Raw genomic sequence first — 24,647 nt, 5'->3', positions numbered from 1 at the left:
CTGTTCCCAATTTCCCTTCAGCATCTTCTCCCCACTCTGCCTTCCGCATTTCCCTTTAGCTTCTTCTCCCCACTCTCTGTTCCCAATTTCCCTTCAGCGTCTTCTCCCCACTCTGCCTTCCGCATTTCCCTTTAGCTTCTTCTCCCCACTCTCAAAAAAGTAAACTCAAAAAAGTATGAATGCAAAACTCAAAAAAGTATGAATGCAAAAGCATAAGAAAAGTCCATTATAAATAAACAATGTGATGTAATATATATCTATACTTATAAGCTAAAGAAACAATGCATAAATAAGCAAACAACAATATCCATAAATAAAGTAAAACAATGCGTACACCAAGTCACTATTAAATTATAAAGACTGAACTAGTAGGGAAGTGTAACAATCATGATCACAATGTTATAAAGCACCTACGATTTCAAAGATATGTGAAACTTAATCAAATCTATTAATAATAATAATAATAACTTTATTTTTCTATACCGCCATAGTCAAATGACTTTTAGGCGGTTCACATTGAAAGAAAGCTGGACAATCAGCGAATTATAGAATGCATGAAGAAAGATGTTACATAATAAATTGGAGTTACATGGGGAAAGAATCCACGAGAGAAGAAAGATTTTACATAATACATTGGGGTTACATAAGAACATAAGCAGTGCCTCCACCGGGTCAGACCATAGGTCCATCCTGCCCGGCAGTCCGCTCCCGCGGCGGCCCAAACAGGTCACGACCTGTCTGAATCACCAGAAAGGGCTCCCTTGCCACCTTGGTTTCTCATTGAAGTCCTATCTTCCCATCGTAGTCCTAACCCTCCGGTCTTGCACATGCACGACCTGTTGGGTTTCTATACTTATTACCTGGTTAGCTTTCTATACCTGTGTTACATCCCAGCACCTCTCTCAGTATCCCACGATCCCTTTATCCCTCAGGAATCCGTCCAATCCCTGTTTGAATCCTAATACATAACATGATCATATTTGAGCTGATACCGGTAGAGATGTTGGAAAAGAAATCTACTGTAAAGCATTTAACTTTCAAAAGTAGTAGCTGAGAAAGTAAAGAATAAGAGGTTAATTTTCAAAAACTGCAAAATTTCATAGAAAGAGGAAGAGAGGCAAAAATATCTGGAAAAGTTAAGAGAGGCTGGTCTTGAAGTCAGGAAAGCAATGATGCAAATGGAAGAAAAATTGGTGACACAGTAAAACGGGGAGACAAGACAGTTTTTAGATATATTACACATATAATATTACACATATTAAAGCTGCTCTTGGAGAGGAAGTGGGGGGAAGTGGTAGGGAAGGAATAAGGATAAAAAAGAACAGCAGTGAAGAAAAAAATGGGGAAAGAAAGGGATGGTAATGGAAAAAGGGAAATATAGGGAGGAGGGGAAAAAACTAGAGGTCATGAATTGTGGTTGCAGGATGAAGACTTAGTAGTAATGTTGGGAAATTCGCACAGAGAAAGTGGTCGATGCCTAGAATTTCCTCCCATAGGAGGTGGTGGAGACAAAAATGGGGACAGAATTCAAAAAGGTGTGAGATGAACACAGATACATTGCAATTAGAGAATGGCTGGTATAAGAAAATCTAAATTTCAGTGACTACATGTGTGTTGATGGTGGCCGGTTGTACAGAACTAAGGCCAGTGCTGGACAAACTCCTAGGGTCTTTCTCCTGTATATGGCACAACATTTTAGAACGGGCTAGAGACGGCTTTAATGGCAACTCCAGTAGTTGGAACGGAAGGACATGCCAAGTGGACTTCTATGGTGTCTGTCCCAGATATGGCAAAAAAGACCAGAATCAAGTATTTTATTCCATATTCATTGTTAATTTAATTTATTTATTTTATTATTTATATACCACTATATCCTAAGTGGTTTACATTCAGGTACTTTATCATATTTCCCTACCTGTCCCAGCGGGCTCAAACTCTATCTAGTGTACCTGGGGCAATGGGGGGATTAAGTGATTTGCCCACGGTCACAAGGAGCAGCAAGGGGTTTGAACCCACAACCTCAGGGTGCTCAGGCTGTAGCTTTAACCCCTGTGCCACACAAATTGATAATGAGTGTGACTGTTTTCGCAAACTGGATGGACTGTTCAGGTCTTTTTCTGCCATGTTCACCTGATTTGATTTTCTTCACTTTCCAGTAAAATGTCCTTTATCTTTCCTGAAAGATGGGCTAATGTAAAGTTTCCTGTATGTTTCTTAGTAATTTCCTATATGATGTTCTTGTTTCTTTATAGTTTGTTGTTGTTAGTAATTTAACTTCCTAATAAAAAAAACAACAACAAAGATTCACCTGCAGGCTGAGATTTATGCTCTCGCTGCAGCTTCTTACCCTTCATGTAAAGATAGCTGTGGAAATAGCGGGGTCCAAAGCTACTAAACAAAGCAGGTCTGTTAGAGGATCCTTCATCCACGTCAATGTCTAGGTCATCCTCTTCATCACTATCAATGAGCTGTACAGAGAAGAAGAAAACCAACATCCAACATTTACCACATCAAATAACAGGCAATATCTTCTCAGTAGGGCTTCACAGCTTTACCTGTATGATCATCACGGAGAGGATTATATAACTACCCTCTGACCCGAAAGACCTCAATGAGGAGAGATCCGAGTTTTCAGCAACTGCAGATCTTGTAGCACATTTCCCTCACGTATACAATACATACCCTCTCCTGGAGGATTTCCAATGAGAGGTGATTCCAGTACAGATTCCTGAGGCACTCCACTATTTACTCTTCTCCATTGAGAAAAATGACCATTTTTCTATCCAATAACTAATTCCTAATCCACAACTAAAGTTTGCCACTTATCCCATTGATTCTTTAATTTTCTCATGATTTTCGGGGAAAGTCTTAATATAAGCCCTACCCCTGAAAATAAGCCCTAGTTGCGGGCAGCAGCACTACCCATTGCCGACCCATCTCTCCCATCCGAACCCTGACCGCGAGACTGAAATACCTGGTAACAAATGGCAGTGTCGGCAACACAGACTGTATCGCAGCCTGCCCTCACACCCAGCCGTTCCGTGCCGCATTGCTGATGACATCATCAATGATGTGGCAGAGGAATGCCAGACGTGAGAAAAGCAGGCCGCGATGCTGCCGCTGCCGTTTGTTTCCAGGTATTTTGGCTCGCGGTCGGGGTTCGGATGGAAGGGAGAGATGAAAGGGTCAGCAGGGGGGATGCACAGCAGCGGCGGGGGAAGGAGGGATAGAAAGATGCTGCACAGGGGAAAGAGAAAGGGAGGGATAGAAGCTTCAAGGGTTCTGCTGCACAAAGCATGGGAGGGAGGGATAGAAGCTGCAAGAGTTCTACACAGGGGGATGGGAGGGATAGAAAGATACTGCATAAGTGGATGGGTGAGAGGGGAGGAAAGATGCATATGTGGGGGAGAGAAAGGAAATAGGAAGAATTGGGGTGGAGGAGAGGAATGGAGATGATCATTGTACATGAAAAAAAAATAAGACAGTGCCTTATTTTCGGGGAAACACGGTAGGAAGCAGAAGAAGCTCACACCAGCTCCCAACTACAGACTGACTGATTCAGAATAGAGTCTACTCCAGCACAGGGCTGCAATGCAGCAGGCAGCTGCCTCATCAAAGGCTCAGGTAAAGTCCTCTAAATTTGAACCAGCTTTTAGTTATGAGGATATTACAATGGAACCAGAAGCTATAAAAGCCACAGATACCTGCAGCATGGAGAGTGTAGAGTGTAAGGGTGGGGTTGACCCAGAATCTCAACTAAAAGCTGCCATACCTGGAACAGAGCTTGCTAATAAAAAGGAACAAGTTTTGATTATTTTCTCTGCTGAAATTGTTAGGACAGATTAAGACCTTCTATTGTTTTTGAATTGTGTTTTTATTATTCTTCTGTTTTGAAACCTGAAAGCAGCCAGTATTTTCACTGGAGATTTCAGAGGGTGGGAAACCTATAGTCCAGGTTCCTAGTTGGGAGGTGAAATCTCAAGCTTGGGGAAGTTTTTCTTTACATGTTTTCCCCCCAAGCACTAGTAATTGGACACTGGCCACAGCATCTGAACTACGAGCCATTTATGTTTTGTTTTGCTTGTTCATGACTTACCTGGTTTTCATATGGGACAACGCCAGAAGCAGCAGAAAGAATGGATGTATTGAACTTTGTATGATATTTTTTCTGTTGATTTTTGCACCATCAATGAACTCTTATGAAACTGTAATAAGTGCTGAACTGTGTAAACCAATGAGGCACATTTTCTTTTTTTTTCTTTTTTCACCTTAAACGCATGTGTGTTTGCTGCTGTTCCTCCACATCACATACTCCATACAAATGTAAGGAAGTTCTTCTTCACCCAGACAGTGGTAGAAAACTGGAACGCTCTTCCAGAGGTTGTTATAGGGGAAAACACCCTCCAGGGATTCAAGACAAAGTTAGACAAGTTCCTGCTGAACCAGAACGTACGCAGGTAGGGCTGGTCTCAGTTAGGGCACTGGTCTTTGGACCACTGGTCTGACCCAGCAGCGGCAATTCTTATGTTTTCCAGTGGTTTAACCTATACACAATTTAGTGGTGGATTTTCAAAAGGGATTATCTCGGTCTTTAGCGAGGTTTCTAGCAGTCTCCAACACTGACATGCAAATAAGCTCTTCAACATTGAAATGAGCCCTCCAATAGATTTTTTTTTTTTTTAAGGCTGAGCCATTTTCAAAAAGCGGTGTCGTCTTTGGGAACAAAAATAAGCAACTGGTCCAGGATTGCCGGTCAGTGTCAGAGACTGCTAGATAGAGAATGACACGGGGAAAAACTTTGTCCCTGTCCCTGCGACCACCGTCACAATCACCGCCGCATCCCTGTCCCCACAACCACTGTCCCCGCCCCATCCCCACAACTACTGTCCCTGCAGCATCCATTCAAGCCTCAGTAATGCAATATTTAGCTTATTCCTTCCTTCCTGCTGAACTAGAGAAAGAGATGTTCAGCTAGCAGGGCTTTATTTATAAATTTTTATCAACATAACTAATATACTACTTTATCCTAAAGCAAAAAGAAAATAAATAGAATTTATTTTTCTACCTTTGTTGTCTGGTTTCTGCTTCCCTCTTCTCATTCAATTCCTTCCAAACACTGTCTGTCTTCTCTCTGCATCTTCTATTTGCTCTGTTACTGTGTCTCTCTCTTCACCCCCCCCCCCCCAATTGGTCTGGCACCCATCTTCTTCCCTATGCTCCCCCCACAGTCTGGCATCTCTGTCTTCCCTTCATCGTCTTCTCCCCACTCTCTGTTCCCAATTTCCCTTCAGCATCTTCTCCCCACTCTGTCTTCTCCATTTCCCTTCAGCGTCTTCTCCCACTGTGATATGATGCAGTGGGAGAGATGCCCATTCTCTTGCTGCATCACAACACCCCTTCCTTGCAGCAGCAGTGGCAGCAGTGAACACCCCTCACCCCAGAACATCAGCAATACCCCCACTGCAACAGAAGAGATGCCCATACTCTCCTGCTACCCTAAAATCCCAGCCGTGACCCTGACCCCACCCTGCAGCAGGGGAGATGCCCACATTCTCCTGCTGCCTTAAACTCCCCTCTGTGACCCACCACGACCCTCCCCCCTCCCCATATAGCAGGAGAGATGCCCCCACACTCCCGCTGCCCTAAAATCCCTGCTGTGACCTGACCCAACCCCCATCCTCCTGCAGCGGGAGAGATGCCCATTCTCCCCCACTGGCAAGTGACCCCCCTCCCCCTTACCTCAAATAGATGACCCGGAGGGATGCTGACTCCCTCCTCCCAGCTGCCTGCATCATCTAAAATAGGCCTTCCTCTCCCCTGTGCATCTTGGGATGCACTGGGGAGGGGCCTGAGGCTCTGAGTGGCCCAAGTTGTTTGAGGCCCCTCCCATGGGAGGGGCTTTATACACCCTGGGCTAATCAGAGTCTCAGGCCCCTCCCCAGATGCACTGGGAAGGAGCCTATGGCTCTGATTGGCCCGGACGCCTAAGGCCCCTCCTATGGGGCATCTGGGCCAATCATAGCCTAAGGCCTCTCCCCGGTGCGTCCCAAGATGCACTGGGGAGGGGAAGGCCCATTTTAGACAACACAGGCAGCTGGGAGGAGGGATTCTGTGTTCCTCTGGGTCATCTATTTGAGGTATGGGGAGGGGGTGGAAAAAGGGGAGGGGGGGTCATTTGCCAGCGGGGGAGAGTGGGCATCTCCCTCTGGAGGGGGTCAGGTCACATTGTGGCGGGGATTTTATAGTAGCGGGAGAGTGTGGGCATCTTTCCTGCTGCAGGGGGTGTCGCGGTTGGGATTTTATGATAGTGGGAGAGTGTGGGCATCTGTCCTGCAGGGGGGTTGGGTTGTTGTTTGATAGAAGGAGATCTTGAACATCTCTCCCGCTGTTGTGTTTGGGTGGGATGGGTTCTTGACATATTTTTTCTGTGCATGTGCCCATTGCTATCACCAGCGAATCTTCACTGCTGTCCGCTGACCTCATTTACATGTGCGATTTTTTTTGAGAATGTCTTGTTTTTTAAGATTCGCTGTCAAAATTGCTGTGTTAGCAGACCATCGCTTTTTAACACGGATTTTTGAGAATCTTGGCCTCAGTAATTTTTGATTTATCAACCTCTGATTTACTCTTTTTTCCATTTACGTTCTAGTCTTCTACAACCTCGCTTGACGTCATGGTGGTAGGAGGAAGGCTTAGGAGCTTTACGCATATGAGTAACTGTTTTAGAGATTAAAGGTACCAAGGAATAAAATGTTTTTTCTGATTCCTCCCTACATATTTTCAATGTATCATCAATATTAATCGTCAGTTGATTAGACTGTAATGGTTCAATAGGCTGATATTCAGGGCTATTTAGCCGACTGGGAAGTGCTCCTGGCTGGCTAAATAGCGCTAAGCTGACTATCCACCGATATTCAGAGTGAGATAGATAGTTGACTATCTCCTGATAAGCCATCTGCAAGCCTGAAGACTATTGAAGTAGGTTACATTCAGGTATGTTCCCAGAGGGCAAAAAATTTTAAAAAAATAATATGCAAAAGGATCCACTGTTTATAGTCCACTGACCTTTGCAGGAAGGTCTATGTGGCATTTTTCTATGAATGCTTCCATACAGACATCCATGTCACTTTTAACCCTCTTCCCCGCTTCATAATTTGAATTTTCCAGTTTGTAAACTGACTGTTTATGCTGCACATCCATTTTAAGTATTTTCCAATTGAAATCAAGACATACATATGATATGGATGACCGTTTGAGATGTTCTGACATGGACGTCCCTATTCTGATGTGGGCATCCTTTTGAAAATGCCCTTCCATCTAACTATATATAATAACCCTCATAGGAAAAGGAGATAGTTTCAAGTTTATTAGGTTTTTTTATATACCGCCTATCAAGGTTGTCTAAGCGGTTTTACAATCAGGTACTCGAGTATTTTTCCCTCTCTGTCCCGGTGGGCTCACAATCTATCTAACATACCTGAGGCTATGGAGGACTGAGTGACTTGCTCAGGGTCACAAGGAGCAGCGCAGGGTTTGAACCCACAACCCCAGGGTGCTGAGGCTTTAGCTCCAACCACTGCGCCACACACTCCAGCACCAGCATATCACAATTTTTTTTTTCTTGGGCATCTGCCAGGTACTTCTAACCTGAACTGGCCACTGTTGGAAACTCGACATTGGGCTAAATGAACCCTTGGTCTGATGCGGTAGGGCAACTCATGCACTCTAATGATTTCCTGTTGCTCAGTTCTGCCTTGAAAACAATTCTCTCTCTACTTTCTTCTGACTCCTATGGTAAATGAGAATTAACCTCCATTTGATTATCTGGTTAACAAAAGTCTTAATGAGAACCATATGTTGATGCAAATCTAGAACATTTTGGCAAAAGATGAACTGATTTTGATTTATACATGAATACTCACCATGTCTTTGCTGTGGTGACTTGTGCCTACAAACGTACATATGGATCTGTCATCAATTTGGTGTCCATCAAAAAGGTTGCCAACATCTCTATAGCTGGCAAGGTTATCCTCAAACTCATCATGATCATAGTCTGATTCTACGTCTGGAGGAAGGCTATATATGGGTTCTTCCACTTCCTCATTAGTACTTAGAGTTCCTGAAACATTATTGTAAAATGTCTCCAACATCATCAACGGGCAGCTACAAACCTGCTCATCAAAAATTCCTTCCTGGTTGGATAGTTTTTCTTTAGACAACTCTGCAGGATGGATCCTTCTGATCCTCGTGTAGGTGTCTGCTTCCGAAGACTTATCACTGATCCTGGTGCTATACTGGTCCAACTCAACACCAAAGTTAGAAGCTTGCAGTCCTTCATCCTTCTGAAATTCTTCATTCATCCCTTCTTTAGCTAGTGGTGCCTGGACATTACAATCTAGGTTTTGTACTTTTTCTCTTGACAGCGAATGTTCTAGGCTCTGACCACATTCATCCAAGTTTCCAAAGTCAAGGAGCTCCAAAAACTCTTGTGCAACCTGGACTGCCTCCTTCTCCAACCTCTGGATCTGCTCTTGATGCTGTTTTAGAATTGCAGTCCTTACAGATTCACAAGTGATGGTTAAGCCATACACCTTTTGCTGTTGATGCAGTTTCTCAATCTCATTTTCCAGTCTCAAGATCTCATCCATCTGTCGCTTCTCCTCTTCCTGGAAGGCATTAGTCAGCTCCTGATTCATTAACTTCTCCTCCTGAAATGAGATTGATATCTAGTAATAGAACTCAGCTATATCATAAAAGAAAGGGGCTTGAAAATACACATTAAGTTAGTGAACTACGAAGGAAAAAAATTAATCGCACCCAAAACCCAAAAACTATTAGTTTATGTTAGAGTGTCTCTCACTGTTGTTATAACTATGAAATAATGACACTATCACACTGCATTATATCATACCTCTTATCTGAGTAACAAAGTACCTCTATACAAGCAGTCAGGGTCTTAAAAACTGCTGATTACTGCTGGCTCAATAACAGGTTCTTAGTTTCAGTCAGAAGTTGAGACTCTCACCAATAGAGTCTCAGGATACATCCCCTTGACCTAGGGGTCACCCGCAGGAGCGGACTGCTGGGCAGGATGGACCACTGGTCTGACCCAGCAGTGGCAATTCTTATGTTCTTATCTCACTCTTGTCCAAAAGGGCTCTTTACCTTTACCCTAAAGATGATGAAAGAAAACATGGATTTCTCTTGATTTCGGTGTGTAAGAGGAAGGGTCAAAGAGGTTAGGGCTCTTCAGCTTGGAAAAGAAGGGCTCTTCAGCTTGGAAAAGAAACAGCTGAGGGAGGATATGATAGAGGTCTACAAAATACTGAGCAGTGAAATGAGTGAACATGAATCGACTGTTTACTCTTTCAAAAAGTACAAAGATTAAGCGACATGCCATGAAGTTACATTGTAATCATTTTAAAACAAATAGAGGAAAATATTTTTTTATTCAATGAATACTTAAGCTCTGGTATGTGTTGCCAAAGGATGTGGTTACAGCGGTTCGCATAGCTGGTTTTAAAAAGGTTTCGACAAGTTCCAAGAAGAAATGTCATAGTCTACTGTTTAGATAGACATGGGGGAAGCCACTGCTTTATCACTGAGATTGGTAACATGGAATGTTGCTACTCTGAGATTACACAGTAACATACTAATGAAGGCAGAAAGAGACATGGTCCATCCAGTCTACTCAACAGGGTGATCAGACCCAAAGAACGCCTCGAAAAACTGGGATTGTTTACCCTCCAGAAGAGAAGGCTGCGAGGGGATATGATAGAGACTTTTAAAATACTAAAAGGTTTCGACAAAATGGAGCAAGAATCTTTGTTATTCACATTGTCAACAGTGACTCGAACAAGAGGTCATGGACTAAAACTTAGGGGAGGCAGACTCAGGACTAATATCCGGAAGTTCTGCTTCACACAGCGAGTGGTGGACGCCTGGAATGCTCTCTCGGAGGAGGTTGTGACAGAGACCACCATTCTGGGATTCAAGGGCAAGTTGGATGCATATCTTCATGCAAATCACATTGAGGGACACGGGTGAACAAGGTGTCCATTAGAGAACACCTAGCTTGGCCTCCGCGTGTGCGGGTCGCCGGACTAGATGGACCTGGGGTCTGATCCGGTGAAGGCATTTCTTGTGTTCTTGTGTCCACCATGCCAACCATATGTGCAGTCAAAAATGATGGAGTCCTGGTTCATACTACATATCCCCAAGTATTGCTGACAGTATTCCTCTTATCAGTCAAGATGTCCTCCCTTCCCCCTGAGACAGCATCCTCATCTCACAGCACATGACAATAAAGTGATCAACAACATAATATAAGATCAACAAGAACATAAGAATAGCCATACCAATGGTCTATCTAGCTCAGTTTCCTGTTTCCACAGTGGCCAATTCAGGTCACAAGTACCTGGCAAAACCCCACATGCTAGCAATATTTCATGCTACCAATCCCAGGACAAGCATTGGCTTCCCCCATGTCTGTCTCAATAGCATAATATGGGCTTTTCCTCCAGGAATTTGTCCAAACCTTTTTTTAACCCATAAATGTTAAACCACTGTTACCATATCCTCTGTCAATGTGTTTCACAGCTTAACTATTCTCTAAATGAAAAAATATTTCCTCTTATTGGTTTTAAAAATGCATTTTTCCCCGTAACTTCATCAAGTGTCTTCTAGTCTTTGTATTTTTTGATGGAGTCAAAAAATCAATCCACTTATACCCATTCTACACCCCTCAGCTGTCTCTTTTCAAAGCTGAAGTGCCCTAACCTCTTTAGTCTTTCCTCATATGAGAGTTGTTCCATCCCCTTTACCATCTTGGTCATTCTTTGAACTTTTTCTAATTCCACTATATCTTTTTTGACAAACAGTGACAAAAATTGAATGCAATACTCAAGGTAATAATTCCTAGCATCTTGTTTGCTTTTTTGGCTGCTGCTGCACATTGGGTGGAAGGTTTCAGCATATTTACAATGATACCTAGATCTTTTTCTTGGGTTCTGACCACTAAGGTGGACCTTAGCATCTGATAATGATGAGTTGGCTTATTCTTTCCAATCTGCATCACTTTGCATTTGCTCACATTAAGTTTCATCTGCCAATTTGGATGCCAGTCTTAATTTCTTAAGGTCTTCTTGCAATTTATCACAGTCCGCATGTGTTTTAACAACTTTGAACAGTTTAATGTCATCTATAAATTTAATCACCTCACTTATTCCAATTTCCAGATCATTTATAAATATGTTAAATAACACTGGCCCCAGTACAGATCCCTGCGGCACTCCACTATTTTCCCTCCCCCACTATGTCCACTTATGTCCTTGAAAAGATGCAGCTTCTAAGACTGGACACAGTACTCACCGATGACTTGTAGAGGGGCTTCAAGATCTCCTTTCTTCGGCTGATTACACCTCTTGCTTTGTAGCCTAGCATTCTTCAAACAGCAACACATGGAATCTTGCTACTCTTTGCGATTCTGCCAGGTACTTGTGACCTGGATTGGCCACTATTGGAAGCAGGATACTGGGCTAGATGGACCATTGGTCTGACCCAGGATGGGAATTCTTATATTCTTAAGTCAAATAGCAGCCCTGATAAATTCCCCATCGTCATAGTCAGACCCTCTCTGTATATGTGAGGAGCTCTTAAATAGTACCTTCCGTGTGCAACATTTTTACACCCATGGACATAATTTCATTCTCCATGTAACTGACTGTACAGCACATGTGTTGTAATGAAAAATGGACAGTCCCTGTAAGAAAATGACAGAGATGGAAGAAAAATGCTTTCTCACCTGATCTTTCAGCAGTCCAGCATCATCCAGTCTCTCTTGCTCTCTGTTAATAAAGAACACACTTAGAAAAGGTTGATGCCTCTCAGACCTGCTTACAAACAACCACAGAGGGCTAGAGCTTACTCAATGCAGACAGCAGAGAGACTGACCCCAGAGAGACATCCACTGCATGTTGGGGCTTTCTGAAAGTAGGCAGTAGAGAGAATGACCCTAAAGGGGGATTCTCCGTGCTGAGGACTCTTAGATGCAGACAGTAGAGGATCTGCCCCTAGAGAGACAATCAATGAGTTGTGTGGCCTCCTGAAGTCTGACAGGTAAGAGACAGTTACTGTCTGCTAGTGCCTCCTAGATACAGAGGGGCCTATACTCAAAGTTATACATTTGACAGCTGGGCTGTGGTTCTTCTGCCAGTACACAGATATTGTCAGACTGAAAATCCCTCAGTTTAGTCCAATATGACCAAAATAGTCAATGGACTAAGGGAAGGTGGAGCAAGAGCAGGCCTTGAAAGTTATATGGATAGGGGAGAGTTTGGCAGAGTGGTTAAAGCTACAGCTTCAACACCCTGAAGTTGTGGGTTCAAACCTATGCTGCTCCTTCTTAATCCCCCCATTGCCCCAGGTACATTAGATAGATTGTGAACCCATTGGGACAGATAGGAAAAATGCTTAAGTACCTGAATAAATTCATGTAAACCATTCTGAGCTCCCTTGGGAGAATGGTATAGAAAATTGAATAAATAAATACATGGATAATCAATGCAATTTATTAGGGTCTGCTGAATATCAGTGACAGTGGTGACTATACAATATTTATGTAAACAATTCATACTGTCACTGCTGCCACTGAATATCAAAGCTCAGAGAGGTAGCCATTGTTTACTGGGATTTCCCAGATCCAGACTACTTTCTGCAATCTGTAACTAATCATTAAAATGAGGATTGAAGAGCAGCTAATGTAGTGCCAGTTATAACCCCCCTTCCCCCGGCCCGGGCAATCCTGCAAAATATACAGCAGTACAAGAGAGAAACTGATCTGCAAGTTGGGGGAGAGAAGCATGGAGGCAACCCAAATACTTGATGTTCAGGTGTCCTGGGTACAGTCAGTAGAGAATTTAATCCCTATGGTGTGGTTAATCTTCCTTTATCTCAAGCAATATGGGGTAGAAGTGAGAGGGATCTTTAGAAGGTGGCATTGCTGACGTGTACAGAATCTCATTTCTTCACAATTTTTTTGGTCATCCATGTATGTATTTATCTTGTGTAATGCTACCTCATATAATGATAACTCAAAGCATTACTTGCTAATTGCACTGAACATCTGAAACAAATTAAGGTTACCTTTCCATCATTTACCTTTCCTGCTCTTCTACCCATTGCCTCCTTTCTTCTTCCACATAATTTCTCTGCAGTTCATTATCTTCCTTTTCTTGGTACATCCTGTGCTCTTCTTTGTCCCTTTGTTTTTGCTTCTCCTGCAGCAACTGCTGGAACAAACATCGAACTTTCCGTCCTCGCCAACATTTCTGGAACACAAGTATTGATTCTTTGAGGTGGATAAACTGATGCCGGTAAAAGTGAGCTCTATAATTCTTCTGAATTGTCACCACGTTCTCCAGCACCTTGCGGTAATTCTTTCTATGATGCAAAAGCAAAAAGAGGAAAATTGCAAAAAGGAAAGATAATAATTCAGTGCATCTAAAGCACATAAGAACATAAGAAGTGCCTTCACCGAATCAGACCTTAGGTCTAAACTAAACTAAACTAAACCTTAAGTTTATATACCGCATCATCTCCACGGAAGTAGAGCTCGGCACGGTTTACAAGAACTTAAAAATGAGAAAGGGTAGGAAAAGGTTTACATAAGTTTATAAATCGAGTGGAAAAGTAAGGGAAAAGAAATTACATGTTAGAGAAGAGCCAGGTTTTTAGTTGCTTGCGGAATAAATGGAGGGAGCTCAGGTTCCGCAGCGGGATAGTAAGATCATTCCAGAGACCTGTGATTTTGAAAAGAAGTGATTTTCCCAGTTTACCTGCGTGGAGAATACCATGTAGCGAGAGGAAGGATAGTTTTAATTTATGGGCGGTCCTGGTGGAGTCAGGGCACGAGGAGTTGAAAGAAAATGGGATTAGGGAAGGAAGGATGCCGTGAATAATCTTAAAAGCCAGGCAAGAGCATTTGAATTGGACTCTGGAAATCACTGGGAGCTAATGAAGATTGGCCAGGAGTGGGGAGACGTGGTCAGATTTACGTTTTGTAAAAATCAGCTTGGCTGCCGTGTTCTGAATAAGCTGGAGTCTTTGGAGGCTTTTTTTTTTTTTTTTTTTTTAGCATAGGTAAATGGCATTACAATAGTCAAGTTTGGAGAGGATGATGGATTGGACAAGGACGGCGAAATATTTTTGGTCGGAAGAAGGGTCTTGCTTTCCTTAGCATGTGGAGGCTGAAAAAGCATGATTTTGTCAAGGAGTTGAGGTGGTCATTGAGAGAGAGAGAGGAATCGTTAATGATGCCAAGGACCTTGCTTGAGAACTCAAGGTGTAAGGCAGTGCCTGAAGGCAGTGCGAAAAGGGTGGGCAGGTGTTCTAACTTTGGGCCGAGCCAGAGTAATTTTGTTTTTGATTCATTTAGTTTCATCTGTACTTAGAGGGACCAGGAGTGGAGTCTCATTATGCAGGATGTTATGTTATCGTGGAGGTTGGTGAGGTTCTGGTCTGTTTCAAGAAGGACAAGGATATTGTCGGCGTATGTGTAGATTGTTTCAAAGGGGGAAAGCAGGAAGAGCTTCAATGAGGACATATAGATATTAAAAAGGATAGGGGAAAGGGGTGATCCCTGAGGGACACCGCAAGAAGGAGACCAAGGAGTGGACATGGTGCCATTAGAGTTGACTGTGTAGGAGCGAGAGCGAAGGAAGTTTGAAAACCAATTAAGAACGGTGGAATCAATTCCTATCTCGGAAAGTTGATAAAGTAGTATGTCGTGGTGGACGACATCAAAAGCGGCAGAGAGGTCGAATTGTAACAGAACAGCGAATTTGTTTCGAGAATGTAGTTGTTGCACCTTTGATATTAGGGAGACAAGGAGGGACTCGGTGCTGAAGCTGGGTCTAAAGCCATGTTGATAGGGGGAGAGAATGGAGAATCTCTCTAGATAAGAAGATAGCTGGGTAGCGACTATGGACTCAAGCAGTTTTGGTTAGGTCCATCTAGTCCGGCGACCCTGTTTTTCCGTATCCCTAATTTTAAATCTAGAAAATGTAATAGAACAAAGTAATGAACTCAAGAGTAACAAATCATCAAGACCACATGGCATCCACCCTAGAGCACTTAAAGAGTTGAAATGGGAAATTGTTAACCTGCTTTGAAGGCATAAATAAACGGAGGACATAATTTAAGGTTGAGGGGTGGTAGATTCAAGGGCAATGTTAGGAAATTCTACTTTACAGAGAAGGTGGTGGATGCCTGGAATGCGCTCCTGAGAGAGGTGGTGGAGAGGAAAACGGTGACAAAGTTCAAAGAAGCATGGGATGAACACAGAGGATCTAGAATCAGAAAATAATAGTAAATATTGAACTAAGGTCAGTACTGGGCAGTTTTCAGCTGGGGAGACAGGAGAGGGCAGCCGGAGAGGCAGGAGAGTGAAGAAAATCACTCGCGGTATGCTCCGACCGCCTCTTCCTGCACTAAAGTCGGACCTCACCAATCAGGAGTTGCGTATCAAAGCAGCTCCTGATTGATGAGGCCCAACTTTAGTACACGAAGAGGAGGTCGGAGCTAGAGAAAGACATGGGGGAAAAATCTGTCTCCATCACTGCTCCATCACCGGACCACCATCCCCTTCACCGCCCCGTTCCTATCCCCACAGCATCCACTCTTCCCTCTCGCCACCTCACCGCCCTTCAGCGGCCCGAGAATCTCCCTCCCTCTCCCTTACCTTCACGGCGTAAAGAAACTTAAGGGAGGGAAGGCGCACAGTCACCGATCGCGCATGCGGCCCCTTCCTTCCCTCCGGCCAAATCTACCTTCCTCCCCCTTACCTTCGCGGTGCTTTAGAAAAGAAACTGATGCTGGAGAAGCCTGCCTGTGCCGCCCTGCAGTCGTGTGTGTGTGTGGTCGGAAGCTTCTCCTCTGACAATTGTCATTTTATAAACACAAATAAAACAGAGCAAGGTTCAACAAAACCCATCTCCCCTCCCTTTCACAAATATCCCTTTCACTATTGTGAAAACTGAACAAACCAAATTACTACAGAATGCTACATAGAAAAATCAAGCTAACAGAATATTTTAGTTGCAACTAGGGCAACTGCTCCCTGGTCAGAGAGAGAGCCCTAAGCCAGCTGAAAGCTAAAGAAGCACAGCTTGGACTTTGCGATCCCCAGTTATGTCTAATACCAGCTCTAGCAGGATACATATTTCAAATTTGAAATATTCTAATCACAAAATATAAAATAAATTAATTTTTTTTCTTTTTGTTGTCTGGTAATTTTATTCTTCAAATTACATTGGTCTAAGGCTTTGATTTTAGGTTCCTTCTGTCTTCATCGTGGCATGGCTGGCTCCTGAAGGTAAAATAGGCGCAAGAGGAGCTGGGGAGAATATGCCGAGTCTGACATGGGTGCAATTTTTTGTAACCACAGGAGTAAGACTTTTCACTGCTCCCACAGGGCGGTAAAAGGTCTTTTTCCCATTCCCGCGGAGCAGTGAAAGGTCTTGTCCCCATTCCTGCGGTAAACCAGTTGCAAATATCTCCATTCCTGCAGATTGAAAATTATTTAAGTAGACATTTTGGCCCTTAGTACGTCTATCTGTTTTGGCCATTCTCAAATATAAAGGCGTCCATATGAAAAACACACAAAAGTCAGCTTTTTGGATGTCCTAGCAGCCAGCATTCTTAGCAAACTGGCCATACAAACATCTGAACAGAGCAGAGGGGAGCTCTAGGAGGTACTGCAGTGAACATCACATTTAAAAGTCCCAGGTACACATCATGATAACCTGCTTATATTGTATGGTGAGCCCTCCAAAACCCACCCAAAACTTACTGTACCCACCTGTACACCACAACAATAGTCCTTTTGCTTGCAGGTGTCTCCTCTCCCATCCCCATCATGTTGTTGATGCTTGATTCTCATTTTTAAAGTTGTTTTTACTTGCACAGAATTCTTATAAACTCATATGTAATTGGTTGCCTCATATCAAGTAAGGGAATTGGTTTGATTTTAAACATAAATTTCATTTTTTCTTCTCATAATGCAGCATCTTGTTCACAATTTGGACCGTGCAGACTACTTTTCGTTTTACTTCTTAACTTACTTTCTTACTCACATAGATATGTGACTCGAGTATGCAAGTATCTTATGCTTGATTATAGTCCTTAATGGCTTGTTTCAATTAAAATTAAATTATACATTTATGTCTCAACAATAGTCATGCTTTTAAGCAAGTTGAACTATTCTAACCTATTTTTACACCTTAATGTGTTTTTTAACCTTTGCTCATTTTAAATCAGATACTTTTTGGATTTGGATTGAATTCACATAGCCAGATCGAGGTTTTAATCATTTTGTATTATTTTTTAAGTTTTATAATAATATAATTCTGGTGTTTAAGTTCACTGCATTTGTTTCATAAAAATAAATTTCGCTTTGCATAATTTTTTCTCCCTTTTATATTATTTCCTTTCATTTATCATCATTATTTTCATTTTTTATTTAATAAAAATTATTTCCAAAGGTTTTATGCTGGTTCTCTGTATCCACATTTGCTTTCTTTGATCTCATAATATAAAGCAGATGTGTTCCATGTCACCAGCTTTTTCCTGCGATTACATATGTTTTACTTATCTTCGATGTTCATTACTCACTTAAAATTCTTTTGTCACTTAGCAATTCTTCTTATCGTCTCTTTGGGATTCAACACATTCCATTTGCACATTGCTCATTCACAGATTCATTATTTCATTCACATTAATTCTACAATTGAATACTCTTTACACTTACACCAATATTCATATCTGTAGGACCCCTGAGGAAGGTGTGTTTGTTGAAACATGGACTGTGTTGGGTTCATCTTACGCATATGTGAATTAATATTGTAACTTTCAATTCACTAAATAAAACACCTGCATCAAGAACATCCTCTCCACAGTTGTTGGTTTTTTTGTTTTTGGTTCTTCCATTCACTGTGGAATTGGTGAATTTTCTTCTTTTGTTGATGCTTGGGAATCATACAGTTTGAAGTTATATGAGTACAAGTTTACTGTTACTAGGGAACAGGACTTGTATTATCAGCAATCATCAGTCTTTGAATAATAATAATAATAACTTTATTCTTTTATACCACCATAACCAAAAGTTCTAGGCCATTTACACCAAAAAGAGCTGGACAATCAGCAAAATACAATAATACAGTAAAAAAAATACAAATATTTGTAAAATAGAATTTCAATAATAAAACTCTCATTAAGTAATAAACTTAGCAAACAAAGTGGTCTTAATTAATTTCCCAAAACAGCAATAGGATAAAATAGCTATTTTCAGAATAAAAAACTGTTAGATTTAGGGGGGGTTTAAGTCTAAGATTCAGGATCTGGCCTTGACTTTACCAGAGACTTTGGTATTGCAGTCTCCCAGAAGAGATGATGGAGACAAGAACAGTGTATGAATTCAAGAAAGCATGGGACAGGCATGTAGGATCTCTTAGGGAGATAAGGAAATAGTGAATGCTGCGAATGGACAGACTGGATGGGCCACTGGATCAACACTGTACTACTGCAACATCGTTTATCTGGGTATCCCAAAGAAAACAGTACGAAAACTAAGACACGGCAGTTCGCTTGATCTATGGATTGAAAAAAAAGTGATCATATTAGCCCCTTTTATAGACTACTACACTGGTTGCCAATGGAGGCGCCAATAATGTTCAAATTTGCCTGTATTTGTTTCAAGCAGGCCTGAGGACTAACGCCTTCCTATTTTCTACCACATTTCGTACTACACAACCCCACACGGTCAACCAGAAACTGCAACACATTTGCCTACCCAAGGATCACCGGCTGTAAATACAAAGTCCTGGCTGGGTAACTACATCAATAGAGCCAAGCTGTCCTACAGCGCGTTTCTGAAAGTAATTAAAACTGTACTGTTTGACCGATTCATCTCCTAATCAGAAGCAACACTAAATTTATTTTTTCCTTCTGTCTATTCCTTGTGTAATATGTTGTACCCTCACCATTTGCTTTCTGTAATTCACTGATTGTCCAGCCCTCTTCGATGTGAACCGCCTAGAAGTCATCTAACTGGCGGTATAGAAGAATAAAGTTATTATTATTATTTATTTGTCATTGAGTTTCTATTTGTCTAAATACTTTTAAAACCAAAAGGAGAAAATATTTTTTTCACTTAGAGAATAGTTAAGGTCTGGAACGCATGGTCAGAGGATATAAAAGACAAGGTAGAAGGGTGTATGGAGAAGCTATGGGGCCGATAGATGAGGTAGGGAAAATGTGTGGGATGGAGTTGGGCTTATTTAAGAAAGTAGAAATGTGTGTGGCAAAACAATGTAGAATCTTAAGGTGATGTGGTTTGGGATGAGGAGAAATTATTCAGATAATGTAGGAATAAGGTAGTAGGTATGGTCTAGGGTGGGGAGAGGTGATATGCTTGAGACACTGAGAAGATAGAATAGCTGCAAAGGTCACTAGGACAATCTGATTACTATTAGAATCAAAACTACAGTAAACAGGGGAAGAAAGGTCCCATGTAACCTTTCAATTAAGCTCTGAAAGAAGAGCACTTTTCTTTGGGGGATAAGAGGAAAATTAACTAGTTTCCATTGTTTTTCCTAGAGTTTTAAACTGGAACTTTCTACCAGAGATAGAAACTTAATTGTCAGAGCCTACAGCATTAACAGGAGTTACTGCTTGCCCTGGAATGGGTACTATGGAATGTTGCTGCTATTTGGGCTTACGCCAGGTACTTGTGACCTGGATTGGCCACTCTTGAAACAGGATACTGGGCTGTCTGACTCAGTACAGCTAGTCTTACGGGCTGTAGAAAACAAACAGTGAAGGAAGACTCTGGTGCTCGATATCTTTTATTAATATATCATGACTCGCACATGACATTGCGTTTTTCGAATACAGGGAGCCATTTGCTACGCTGTATTAAAAAAGTGACATTTGTGTATTTCTTATGAAGACATTAGATATTATATCACTCTACCAATAGACTCCTGAGGCAGGCCTGCTTAGGCCGAAACACGATCGTGTCGAGTCATGATATATTAATAAAAGATTTCGAACACCAGAGTCTTCCTTCGCTGTTTGTTTTCTACTCTTCAAATTTTGGGAAGTAACCATCTCCTGTTTTCTTGTGACTATTCTTACGGGATGTCATATAACTCACCTTGCCATATAACCAAGAACATGAGCTTGAATAATCACAGCTGCTTTCTGGAATTCTGCTGCTCTGGCCTTCTCCAGATTCTTCTCGAGCGCTTCTTTCAGGAAAACCTGGAGATCAAGGGACAAAGACATAAAGTTAGTTTACAGAGGACAGTAGAACTCTACAGCAGCACCTGCCATTGATATAGAGTGGTTAGACATATGCAATGCAGAGGCGTCCATGGAGTGGAGTTCTAAGGTTTACACATATATTTTAAATAGGTGAGCACAGATTCTCCTTATTGGAGGTTTTTTAGACCCCTGTCACCAAAACATCAATGTAAGGCCCTGCTAGCAGGGTTTGTAGAGCATGTAGCAAAGATGGATACTGAAAAGCTTTGCAGGGAGTGAAATGCATTTCAAGAATCTTCAGCAAGGAAAGTACCTTTGGACACTTGGGGACTCGGTTACTAAAGAGTGTTAGATTTAAGTTATCTGGAAAAGAGACAGCTGCAAAGAGATAGAATTGAAATCTACTAAATCCTGAGTGGTTTGAAATGGGTAAAAGTGAATTGATTTTTCACTCTTTCAAAAAGTACAAAGAGTAGGGGATACTCTGTGAAGTTACATGGAAATACCTTTAAGACTCAAAGAATAGTTATCAGAGGATATGATTACTGGTTAGTGTGTCTAGGTTTAAAAAAAGATTGGACAAATTCCTGGAGGAAAAGTCTATCATCTACTATTGAGACAGACATGGAGAAATGTTGCTACTATCTGGGTTTCTGCCAGGTATTGTTTTATAAATTTTTAATATTATAAACCGGTCAGTATACCAAATTATAAATAAACTTGAACTTGAAACTTACTTGTGGCCTGGATCGGCCAATGGCAAGGAAGACCTAATCAGTGGCGTACCTAGGGTATGTGGCACCCGGGGTCCATCATTTTTTGACACCCCCCCCCATGTAAAAAAATATTTTTTGTAATGACCATGAAACGGAATAAATGGTCAGAATAGAAACAGGCAGTGAAAATTTTCTTATATTCCAAACATAACATAACATAAATTATGTCTGAATTGTCATGACATCAGAAGTACATATGGAGTAGTTGCAGGTGATGCTTGGGACAGTTCTGATTGTGTTAGTTCGGTTTTATGTGTTTTTTGAATAGAAGGGTTTTTATTTCTTTTTGATGGTTTTGTAGTCTTTGGTCAAGGTCAATAGGTTGTAGAGTTGGGGGCCGAGTGTTAGGAGGTTGTCGAACATTTTTTTTTCTTTTGACGTTTTTGGTTGGAGGGTGTGTGAATGGTGTGTGAGTTCTCCTATGTCTGTTTGAAGTGGATTGAATTATTTAGCTGAAGAAATTAGTTACCCCCTCATCCCACACACATTAATTCTCTTCCATTTTTGTTCCCATTATAAAAAACACTGATAAGTTCCCAGAAAAAAAATACATTAAAATAAGAAGTGAAAACAAAGGCCCCTACAGATGAGAACATAACATAAGAATAGCCTAACTGGGTCAGACCAATGGTCCATCATGCTCAGTAGCCCATTCTCATGGTAGCCAATCCAGGATACTAATACCTGGTCAAAACCCAAAGAGTAGCAACATTCCATGCTACCGATCCAGGGCAAGCAGACACTTCCCCCATGTCTTAATAACAGATTATGGACTTTTCCTCCAGGAATTTGTCCAAATCTTTCTTAAAACCAGCTACACTATCTGCTTTTACCATAACTTCTGGCCACTTCATTTTTAAGTTTAGATCTTTCCTTTCAAACAGAGACCTTGCTAGATGTCAAATACAGCACAAGGTAACTTCACATGGACTTAGCTGTGCAGGAAATGTGAATCTCCTCATACACCCACCATATAGTGCAAAAATGTGCAAAGGTCTGCTTTTTTCTTTCGATCACTACATAGCCTAATGCCACACAAGCAGCGCTGTTACAAACATATTCTGTAGGTCAATGCTAAGGATAACAAAGTTTCCTTCCTTGGACCAGAAGGAGATACTGATAAACCACTGGAAGAGATCCCAAAACAACACCCAAAGACCCACTCAGTGTGTGAACCAGTTGAGTGGAGTGAACTTACTGGGGGGTGGAAATGGGCCCGGAGTTTGCTCAGCAGAATTTCCCAGACCACCTCTTCCTCTCAACACATTGACACGCTGCCACCACCACCACTAGGAACACCTCACTGGGTAGACCAGCTATGCTATAAACTTTATAAAACACGTTATTATATTTTCTTATAAAGCACATATTTTAACTGAACTCTCTGACATCCTCAGCCTTTCCATTCACAAAAATAGAAGGATGAAAAGTTCCCATTTCCTGCTGTCTCATGTCCCCGGCCTATACAATATTTTTTTTCTGCAGACCCTTCAAAAGTCTGACCAAATCCTCGTTTCACTTGCATTATAAAGTACTGAGGATGCAATCTCTACCCAATCCCAGGTCCTAAAGTCTAAGACAGTAGCGCAAACTAATGCTGCCAGATTCAGGAAAAAAATTTTGATTCGATTCAGCCTATTGAATTGATTTTTCAATTCGATTTTCCTGCCCAGTTGGGTGATTTTTTTCAAAACTCCTGGTGGGTTTTATAGCTTTTTCACGCCCTTTGGCTTCTCCTAACCACACTGGCGCTATGGTGTAAATAAAATAAAGAAACAAAAAGGACTTTTCCTCTCTCTGTTAAATCCTAGCTCAGGATACACATTTCAAATCTGACATATTATAATCACAAAACAGAAAATAAAATTAATTTTTCTACTTTTTGTTGTCTGGTTATATTTCAAATCTTGTTGGCCCAAGGCTCTGGTTTTCTTCTGATAACTTGCTTGCCAGGGTCTCCTTCTTTCTTCTTTCTGCATGCTAACCATCCATCTGCCAACTCTGTCCTTCCTTTCTATTTCCCTTCCCTCCCCAGGAAATCTGGTATCTTTCCTTTTTTTCATCTCCCTCCACAGATCCACCTTTTCTTAACTACCCTTTCATCCGGCATCTCTCCTTCCTTCCCCACCACCCCAGAGTCCACCATCTCTCCCTTTCTTTTCCCAATTACCCTCCTATCCAGTATCTCTATCACTCCTCCACACCATCCCTTGTGTCCAATTTCCCTCCCTTTCTGTTCCTTCCCTCCCTAAATCCCATGGTCCATCATCTCTCTCCCTCTCCTCTATTTTCAGACCCATTATTTCTTCCTTTTCCCCCCAAAGTTTGGCATATGCACGTCTCTTTGAACACCCCCTTCCCTCCGTGTACTTCTAAACCAGGGTCCCCCCCAAAGGCCTGTCCCCCATTAAAGGCCTTCACCCCCCTTGAAGGCCTGTCCCACCCCCTTGTAGGCCTGTCCCCCCCCTTGAAGGCCTGCCTGCCTGTCTCCCCCTTATAGGCCTGTCCACCCTTGTAGGCCTGCCTGCCTGTCCCCCCCTTGAAGGCCTGTCCCCCCCTTGAAGACCTGCACCCCCTTGAAGGTCTGCACCCCCCCGAAGGCCTGCACCCCCCCCCGAAGGCCTGCACCCCCCCAGAAGGCCTGCACCCCCCCTTGAAGGCCTGTTCCACCCCCTTGTAGGCCTGTCCCCCCTTGAAGGCCTGTCCCCCCCCTTGAAGGCCTGTCCCCCCCTTGAAGGCCTGCACCCCCCGAAGTCCTGCACCCTCCCGAAGGCCTGCACCCCCCATGAAGGCCTGCACCCTTCCCCGAAGGCCTGTCCCCCCTTGAAGGCCTGTCCCACCCCCTTGTAGGCCTGTCCCACCCCCTTGTAGACCTGTCCCCCCTTGAAGGCTGCCCGCCCCCCCTTGAAGGCCTGTCCCTCCCCCTTGAAGGTCTGCACCCCACCCTGAAGACCTGTCCCCCCCCTTGAAGGCCTGCCTCCCCCCTTGAAGGCCTGCCTGTCCCCCCCCCCCTTGAAGGCCTGTCGCCCCTTGAAGGCCTGCCTGTCACCCCCCTCCCCCTTGAAAGCCTACCTGCCTGCCCGCCCGCCCCACCTCGAAGGACCGCTCGCCCCCCTGGCCTCCCCGCACCACCTATGAAGCACCTATGCTCCCGGCCTTGCTGTTCAGTCCCCCCCACCACCCCCGAAGGACCGTTCGCCCCACTGACCTTCCTGCACCACCTATGAAGCAGCCGCAGCAGGATCGCGACGCGATCCCTGCGCTGCTTAGGCGCTGCTTCCTGCGCCGTGGTCCCGCCCCTCCTCTGACGTCAGAGGAGGGGCGGGACCACGGCGCAGGAAGCAGCGCCCAAGCAGTTCAGGGATCGCTGACGCTGCGGGCTGCTTCACAGGTGGTGCAGGAAGGTCAGTGGGGCGAGCGGTCCTTCGGGGGTGGGGGGGGGACTGAACGGCAAGGCCAGGAGCACCCCCTCAGGGCTGGCACCCGGGGCGGACCGCCCCTCCCGCCCCCCCCTTGGTACGCCACTGGACCTAATATGGCTGTTCTTAT

At 43.0% G+C, this 24,647-nt stretch overlaps 1 protein-coding gene across 1 annotated transcript in view; it reads right to left on the bottom strand.

Annotated features, from left to right (window-relative positions):
- Positions 1 to 24,647, bottom strand: part of LOC117360428 (unconventional myosin-X-like) — a 483,786-nt gene that overhangs the window by 269,898 nt on the left and 189,241 nt on the right. Inside the window, exons 21-25 of the mRNA XM_033944140.1 lie at positions 20,213 to 20,319; positions 13,159 to 13,440; positions 11,804 to 11,846; positions 7,923 to 8,708; positions 2,348 to 2,468 (exon numbers count right to left, since the gene is read on the bottom strand). Coding sequence (XP_033800031.1) covers positions 2,348 to 2,468; positions 7,923 to 8,708; positions 11,804 to 11,846; positions 13,159 to 13,440; positions 20,213 to 20,319 — 1,339 coding nt within the window. The remainder of the gene's footprint in view (positions 1 to 2,347; positions 2,469 to 7,922; positions 8,709 to 11,803; positions 11,847 to 13,158; positions 13,441 to 20,212; positions 20,320 to 24,647) is intronic.

This window comes from Geotrypetes seraphini, chromosome 5, assembly GCF_902459505.1.
Source record: "Geotrypetes seraphini chromosome 5, aGeoSer1.1, whole genome shotgun sequence".
NCBI lineage: Eukaryota > Metazoa > Chordata > Amphibia > Gymnophiona > Dermophiidae > Geotrypetes > Geotrypetes seraphini.
This window is presented reverse-complemented; position numbering and strand designations above follow the sequence as displayed.